The sequence below is a fragment of the Benincasa hispida genome, chromosome 3, assembly GCF_009727055.1.
Source record: "Benincasa hispida cultivar B227 chromosome 3, ASM972705v1, whole genome shotgun sequence".
In the NCBI taxonomy this organism is placed as follows: domain Eukaryota; kingdom Viridiplantae; phylum Streptophyta; class Magnoliopsida; order Cucurbitales; family Cucurbitaceae; genus Benincasa; species Benincasa hispida.
Genome location: NC_052351.1, coordinates 46,315,378 through 46,323,986, shown reverse-complemented (window position 1 = coordinate 46,323,986; position 8,609 = coordinate 46,315,378). Strand labels below are relative to the sequence as shown.

At 27.9% G+C, this 8,609-nt stretch overlaps 1 protein-coding gene across 1 annotated transcript; it reads left to right on the top strand.

The window, feature by feature from the left end:
• The first annotated feature begins 288 nt into the window (after window positions 1-288).
• LOC120073759 (vacuolar cation/proton exchanger 3-like) lies at window positions 289-7,039 on the top strand. Its single transcript, XM_039026586.1, has 11 exons — window positions 289-678; window positions 963-1,030; window positions 1,198-1,226; window positions 2,245-2,441; window positions 3,455-3,664; window positions 4,336-4,461; window positions 4,731-4,847; window positions 4,991-5,044; window positions 5,158-5,365; window positions 6,476-6,539; window positions 6,657-7,039. Exons 1-10 carry the CDS (start codon window positions 406-408, stop codon window positions 6,535-6,537), a joined length of 1,344 nt encoding a protein of 447 aa, XP_038882514.1. The 5' UTR covers window positions 289-405; the 3' UTR covers window positions 6,538-6,539; window positions 6,657-7,039.
• Window positions 7,040-8,609: the final 1,570 nt, after the last annotated feature.

The following is an 8,609-nucleotide window of genomic DNA, read 5'->3' as shown; positions in this document are numbered from 1 at the left end:
ACTCAATTTTTAGAATTAAAAATTTGAAGGTGCAATCGTAACTATTATCTTACTTTAAAGTTTTTTTTTTCCAACTTGTCGTATTTTTTCAATCTAAATTGCTACTTCAATCATCACTTCTAAACATGTACTTCCGACTTTCACATCGGTGCAAAACCCGATCCGTGGACACACTTGTTGTATGATAGAGGCCTAAATTAGTTGGTAGGAAGCTTCGTGGAAACTTCCTATTTTATAGAGTGGTTCACTCACGACCATCATTTCATCCTATAAAAATGCTGTCTTACCGCCATATCTCTCACAGAAAACATCTGAAACCAACAAAACGTTTGCCAAAATTCCCTTGAGTTTCTCTCCCCCTGTTTGGATTCCCGAATACCATATTCCAACCTCGATTAACAAACCATGGCTTCCCAGACAGAGCCTTGGCTAATGGAAAACGGAAGCCTCAAGCGTTTAACCAAAGAACATCGACATGGCCATGGTCGAACAGCTCACAACATGTCGTCCTCTTCCTTACGCAAAAAGTCCGATTTAACTCTTGTCTCCAAAATCCAATTAGGCTGTCTTCGCAAGTTCCTTATCAATCTTCAGGAGGTCATTTTGGGAACTAAACTTTCCATTCTCTTCCCTGCTATTCCGCTCGCTATTGTCGCTCAGAGTTTTGGCTTTGGAAGAGTAAGAAAACACATTAACCTTTATTTTTCCTTTTTTTTTCCCCCGTGAAAACTACATGTCGTTTTTTTTTTTTTTTTTTTTTTAATTATTATTATTGACATTTTATGGACAACAGTAATATCAACACCTAAATACTACGCACCCCTTTTTCTACCCACTAAAAAATAATTTTTCAATAAATTTTAAAAATAAATTATCACGTAATAATTTTTAATTAGGTGTAGAATACACTTAAATTTATTTCTAATAATAATATTGATGAATTTAATTTATGGTTTTTTTAGCCTTGGATTTTTGCATTGAGCTTGCTTGGCCTCACGCCATTGGCTGAACGTGTCAGTTTTCTGACCGAGTGAGTTTTTCTTCCTTTTCATTAATGTATTTTATTTTGTTTTGACTAATCATTAATGTACTTTAATTTGGTAATTAACATCAAATAATTATTATATTATGAGGCTTCTTCCAATATTGTACTAATTTTTATTTTCTTCTTCTTATTGTTTTGATTTGATTCTGAAGGCAAATCGCTTATTTCACTGGTCCAACAGGTAAATTTTTCGTTTTTTCTTATGAAATTATATATTTCATTTGTAACCGTAATCGAAAAATTAAAGAGTTGTTTTCAAATATAGAAAAATGAACTAAAATAGTTACAAAATAGTAAAATTTCACTGAAATTTTACTATATTTTGAAATTTAAATTTTCACATGCCTATGCCTTAATCTTTTTTCTTTCTTTCTTCTTTTTTTAGTTTTTCTGGCTAATACTTAAAAAAAAGTGGTAGGGTTAATTATCAATTTAAATATAATAACTTCGTTGATAAAATAAACTATCATCATAAAAAAAATGATGATTTGGTTTTTCTCATAAAGGATTTTCAAAACTAATTAGTGATTTAATAAAAAAAAAAGTAATATTATTTTTTAGTCAAAGAAAATTTGATCCTCTCATTTTTCTTTTATGGAATTTGAATTTTTGATCTATTGATCCTCTCAATTAGTGGTTTTTCTCATAAGATATTTCTAGTTAAACTTATGCTTAAAAAAAATATATGAGTATATTAGCATTGAAACAGTACAATATTCTGTTATGTAATTTTAAGGTACAGTAATGCAATATTATTATTATTATTATTTTGGAGGATGGAAATGGCCATCTCATCCACAACCACAAAATACCTGCAATGACGAATGTATGGTTTTTGCTGCTCAGGAAAAAGCCACCGTACAAAACAGTTTTCATTTTTTTATTTTTTAAAAAATGAAAAAAAAATTCTCAATTATTTTGAAAACGTAAAATTGATAGTGACCTAAGGGAGGCCCGTGAAGGAGAATTTTTCCATTTATTAGGGTATTAAGTTAAATAATGCATTTGTCTATGAATTTAAAATTTTGATTTTCTTGGCCGTTTTCAACTATATAAAAATAAATCAAAATATTTGTCAAGCAAAAATTTGATTTTCTTAGACCGTTTATCCGTATCTTATGATTGATATATTTTGAAATTTTGTTATATTTTGTAAATATTTTCAACAATTTTATTTAATTATTAAAAAATATGTACAGTTGGGGGGCTTTTGAATGCAACATGTGGAAATGCAACGGAGCTGATAATTGCAATTCTTGCATTGACACAAAGAAAGATAGACGTGGTGAAGTATTCTCTTTTGGGTTCTGTTCTTTCAAACCTTCTTCTTGTTCTTGGAACCTCTCTCTTCTGTGGTGGCATTGCAAATCTTAGAAGGGAACAGAATTATGACAGAGTAATACCCCTCTCTCTCTCGTCTCTAATTTCTTCTATTACTTTTTCTTGGTATCATAATTCAAATATCCATTTTTTTTAATACAATTGGGATCAAACGATTCAGATTACAAACTTCATAGTTACTGACATACGGTTCAAGTTTAAGAGATAATATTAGCATTTATTAACACTAATTGTAATGAGGGCACGTTTAAAAGTAATTTAAAAGAAAATGTTAAAATCATTTTTTTTTTCACGTTTAAAATAATTACCAAACATAATTTTAATTATTTAAAATTAAATTTGATGCTTAGAATCCGTGTTTAAAAATATAAAATCACTTTTGATATGTATTGGCGTGACTTTGAAGTACTGGACAAAAATTATTTTAACAATAATTTTAAAAGGCATTTCCAAACCTTCTTAAGTTTTTAAAGAATAATTTTATGACATTTTTTCAAAGTATATCCTACACCTCCTTGTTTTATTTAAATTGCACTTATTTGAAGTGAGATGTAAAAATTACTCGATAAAGGTAATTAAAATTGTTAGTTTTTGTTAGTATTTATATTGCTAATTATCAAGATGTATAGAAGAATATAAGCATGTATTTTTAAATATAGAAAAAAAAATAAAATTAGAAGTATGTATTTATTTTAATATAACAAAAAAATTTAAATCTTACATTAAAATAGCACAATTAATTAAAATCCAACTGTCTTTCAGAAAAAAAAAAAAAATACAACTTAGATTCAAGTACAATATTGAATAAAATACAACGGTCAAATTTATGCAAGATTGGAAGAAAATAAAAATTATGACGTTTTTTCCCCGAATACATATTTAAATTCGTACTATACAAAGAAATCTGTTTTTTTTTTTTTTTTTTTTTTTAAATATAATTTTAGAATACTACTCTAATTATTAGGTCAATGGTTATAAATACTATAAAAAAGTCAATGGTCATAGTTTTGACTTTAGAAATTTAAAATTAACCCTAAAATTAAAGAAGCAATTTTGTTATTTTAACAGAGGCAAGCTGATGTCAACTCCCTGATGCTGATGCTTTCGTTACTGTGCCACCTATTGCCGTTATTGTTTGGCTACGCCGCCTCCTCCACTGCCACGGCCGCCGCCTCCACCCTCCACCTATCCAGAGCCAGCAGCATTGTAATGCTCTCGGCTTACATTGCTTACTTGGTCTTCCAACTCTGGACTCATCGGCAACTATTTGAAGCCGAGGTATAGGCTTTTGTTATTAACTTTCAATTTTGTGTTTAATAGATCGTTGAACATTAATACCATTTTTTATATTTAAGTTCATAGAGCCTCCTTGATTTCTTTGGTTATGAATTGACTACCATGATCCATATGGTAAGTGAAGTTGATAGGATACAAACACCACCATGTGCCACTAACTATGGTTGTGATTCAACCACTAGAATAGCAATTTGTTTTTAAGATATAACTAGCCAAAGGTTGATGATTTTGACTAAAAATCAACCACACCCAATGACAAAAAGGTAGGACAAAAAAAAGTGAAAATATCATTTTCATCCTTTATTTTGTAGTTTTCTTTATACTTTAAATAGATTTTAAAATTAGTCTATATTTTTAGAATAATTTTTTTCAAAAAAAAAATTATCTTTAACTTTTCTTCTATAAATTTTGGAAATATATTCACGTCTCTTTTTTTATTAATGGAAATTATAATTATTATATATTTTATAAAGTGAAATAATAGAAAAATGAAAAAAAAACTTGGCTATATCTATCTATCAAGCAATTCAAACGTGAAGATCTCTCTGCTATGTGACTGTTTTTTTTAAAATATATATATTTTTAAAATTTTCTATTCTGTAAAATATTTGTGTGAAAATTAAATAATTTTAATTGTAATATTGGAAAATTAGGAAGTTGAAGACGACGACGTTCCTGGAGAAGAGGCAGTGATTGGATTCTGGAGTGCATTTGCATGGCTGGTAGGAATGACACTCCTTATTGCTTTGCTGTCCGAATACGTTGTCAACACAATTGAGGTAAAATTAGTATGAAGTTACCCTTTTCACCCTTGATTTGGTTATACATTTGAAATATAACCCTTTTTACTCATGAATTTTGAATTTAATTTTTATTTAAGTCTTTATATTTTAAAATATTATATATTTACGAGTTGTGAGTTAAGTTTTGTGTGTCAATTTTCACAAATTTATTTTCTTTCTTTTTAGCAAACTTAAAGATGACATATTACAATTGTTAATTTTTAGTTAACTAAGTTCAGAAGTTCAAAAATTACTTGTGTTTGCAGGAAGCATCTTCTACTTGGGGTTTGTCTGTGAGCTTCCTTAGCATAATCTTACTCCCTATAGTCGGAAATGCGGCCGAACATGCCGGGGCTATCATATTTGCCTTCAAGAATAAGTTGGTAAGCTCTAAAAAAATTCACGGGTCTATTAAATACAAAATTTAAAAATTCGTAATTTGTTTAAAATAAAAAAAAAATCAAAATTGTATATGATTGATTGCTTAGATTAAGCATTATATACATTTATTTTGTATTGTTTTCAGGACATATCTTTGGGGGTTGCTTTGGGATCTGCAACACAAATTGCATTATTTGTGGTAAGCATGTGTAATTAATGAAAACTTGAAAGGTCCCTATAATAAATACATTTGGGAGATGGGAAAAGTGGAAATAATTGCAATCTGACCCCTGAAGAATATGTAATTTGCAGATTCCACTGTGTGTGATAGTTGCTTGGACAATGGGAGTGGACATGGACCTGAATTTCAACCTGATGGAAACAGGGTCACTTGGATTGGCCATTATTGCCACAGCCTTTACTTTACAAGATGGAACCTCTCACTATATCAAAGGCCTTGTTCTTCTTCTTTGCTACATTATCATTGCTGCTTGCTTCTTTGTTTCCAAGACACAAGAAGGTGATTTTTGTTCTTTTTTTTCCCTCTCTTTTTTTAAGAAAATATTGCACACTTTGGGTGTGTTTAGATGACGGATTTGATTCATGTAGCTTTTGTTTGAACTACGAGGAAAAAAAATGGATTTCGAAGGTCTAAGTACATATTTGAGAGTGATTCTGAAAGAACTAAAATCACTTTTATCATTTTTAAAATCATTTAAAATATGCTTTAGTGCATGTTTAAGAGTGGTTTTAAAATTGTTAAAATCATTGTTGTCATGTTTTAAATTACTCTAAAATATATCTTTCATCACTCAAATTCTATTTCTTTTTAAAATTTTACACGTTTAAACACTTTTTTTTTTAATATTAAAATTGATTATGAAGAAATAAAAATATATTTTTTAGTAATTTTGAAAATGATAAAAATTATTTTGACCATTTTAAAATCACTCTCAAACACGCTCTTAGTTTAGTCATTTAAAATTATGTATTTAATATTAGATTAATATTTAGTGATTAAATTTTTACTTCATAGTGATTTTGAACCTAACAACAACTAACTATTTCAAAAATTACTCCTAAATCTACATTAAATTTAATTAATTGGTGCGTTTGAGGTCACATAAAGGATGATTAATGCGTGTTTAGAGTTTTTTTTGTTTAATTTTTTTAATTTTTTTTTTATTAATGAAAGTAGTTTAACTCTAAATAGCAAAAACAATACTTTGTAATTTTTTTTTTAAGTTATAAAAATTCAAATGATATCTTGTTTTAGAGTTTTAAGTGCTTTTTGGTCAAGTGGGTTATGTCTACCGAAATGCCTCTAGTATTTTTTTTTTTCACCTTTTCTAACGATATTTTTAAAATTAATCTTAAACCTAGTGAGTTCGAAAGGAAAATAATATTAACCATGGAAATCTTAATATATTTAAAAGAATAAGTTTAAAATTTTTGAGTTTTTAGAATTAGTTTGTGTTTAGTTAATGAATTTAGAATCAAATTGTACGAACAGTAATCAATTAATTTATAATAATCTTGAACTTAAAAAAAATGATATCTTTATTTAATAATGGAAATTATAAATTAACAATACTCTCTAAATTTACTTCTCTCTGTTTTTTTCCCACAGATGGTAAAAATGCCCCCAACTTGGAACTCCAATCTTCAAACCAAGCAATCTTCAAAGCTTAAAGGTAAAAAAAAAAAATATAAAAAATAAAAAACCTTTTCAATTAATTTATATAAACACTTTTAATTTCCATTTAAAATTAACATAACAAACTTTATATATTATAATTAATTGGATGCAGGTTCAGAAATATTCTCAAATCTTCAATTTCGAAATGAGAGGGACTCTCGTGAAATATCATTTGTGAAGAAGGACCAAAAAAAAAAAAAAAAAAAATCAAATGGGTTTGTTCTTAACTTCTTTGATTTCAAAATTGGCCTCGATCGGTTGCCTGCCTGCTGGAAAGCTTAGAAAATTTGAAGATGTTGGGAGTTTGATGAAGGCAGTTTGTGGGCTAAAAATCAAGCATGCAAAAGTCTGCGGCTTTATATATGCAATATTTGTATGATTTTATTATTATTATTTTATATGCATTATTTAAGTTTTTGTTTTGAATTTTCTTGTTCGTTCCTGCTCTTGTGCGTTAATTGTTGTAATGAAAAATCATGTCCTAATTTCTGCTTTCTTGTTAAATTTATAATTTTAGTGTCTCTCTCTTTTAATTTTAATTTCTTTTGCTATTGTTTTTTTCCAAAAAAAGTTTATCTATTATAATTTCAATTTATTTATAAAGATAACCTGTATCGAAAAGTTAATAATATATAATTTAGCGTACCAAGACAACATTGTTACGTTTTTAAATATATAATAATTAAGTACACAAATCAATAGATTCATGATAAATTCCTTTTACATTAAAAAAATGATTAATGATATAATCAACCAATGAATTATAATTTATTATTCCAACGCTACTACGATTTATATCAAATAGAAAATTCCAAATTGAAGTAATAATATTATTGAATTGTCCAAGGTGAACTACTTCAACATCTTTTTTTTAGTTCCTATATAATCATTGATGAAGTATTTGTGAATCCATATGACTCTTGTTCTCCCATTCCTCTTAATTTTTTTCTAAAGCATTTTTAAAATACTTCATTAATTCTTTTTTCTTGATTTAATCTCTCTATTTTCTACTTACATTATGACTCCTGTTGCTTATTGAACAAATCATGATGGTTATGTTATTGTGTAAAAAAATCAAAGAAAAAAAGTTTAGTAGAATAATCTAATCATTCAATCTATCAATAAAATATATCTTTCATTTTTTTGGTATAATATACGAGGTGAAGAGATCAAACTTAAAATTAAAAGTACAAATTCATGTCAGTTGGGTTATGCTCGTGTGGGAAAGAAAATATTCATTTGATCTTTTTACCAACTAACCAAGTTTTTTTTCCCCTTAATAAATAATGTAACATGGTGAGATTTTTTCATAAATTCGTTGGTTCTATATATACTTCATACTTCTTTTTTTATCACTTTAACATGCACGGGATTGAGGTAAATATTGCTCTAAAAAATAAAAAGATATTTTTCAATAACCAAATATAAAATAATGCTATAAAACTTACTCAACTTTACATTCCTTTTCCCTCACTAAAAAAAAAAAAAAAAAAAAGCTTTCAGTGACGAATAAAATGTGTTGCTAAAAGCGTAAAAATGCCACTAAAAGTATTATCAACGCGTAGAGACGCATCGCTGTGAATGTAGTTAAAAGTTTTAGTGATACATTTTAGTACGTGCCGCTAAAACATGACTTTTTCATACGCTAATGCGTTACTAAAAGTGTAATTTTAGCAACGCACGAGTTTTTGCTATTTGTTTTATATAGTGACGTGACAAGTTTGTCTTAGCAACATACTGCTGCTAAATGTGAATTTCTGGTCATCTCATTATAAACATCTTTTGCGACATTGACAAACGTCAGTAAAAAAACATCGATTTACTAACGTTATATAAAGCGTTGCTAAAAATATTTTATAGAATAAAAAAATAATGCTCAATTTGTTGGAATGTACCATTGTGTAGCGGAAATGACAAGGATACATAAGCACTCTAATTCATTAATTTTGGTAGAAATGAAAGCATGCTTCAACATAAATAAATGGATTTCGTGACATACCTTTGTTGAACCCAAAGCTTGATTCCAGTTGCAAATCTCCTCTAAATCTTGTTGTAGACTACATCA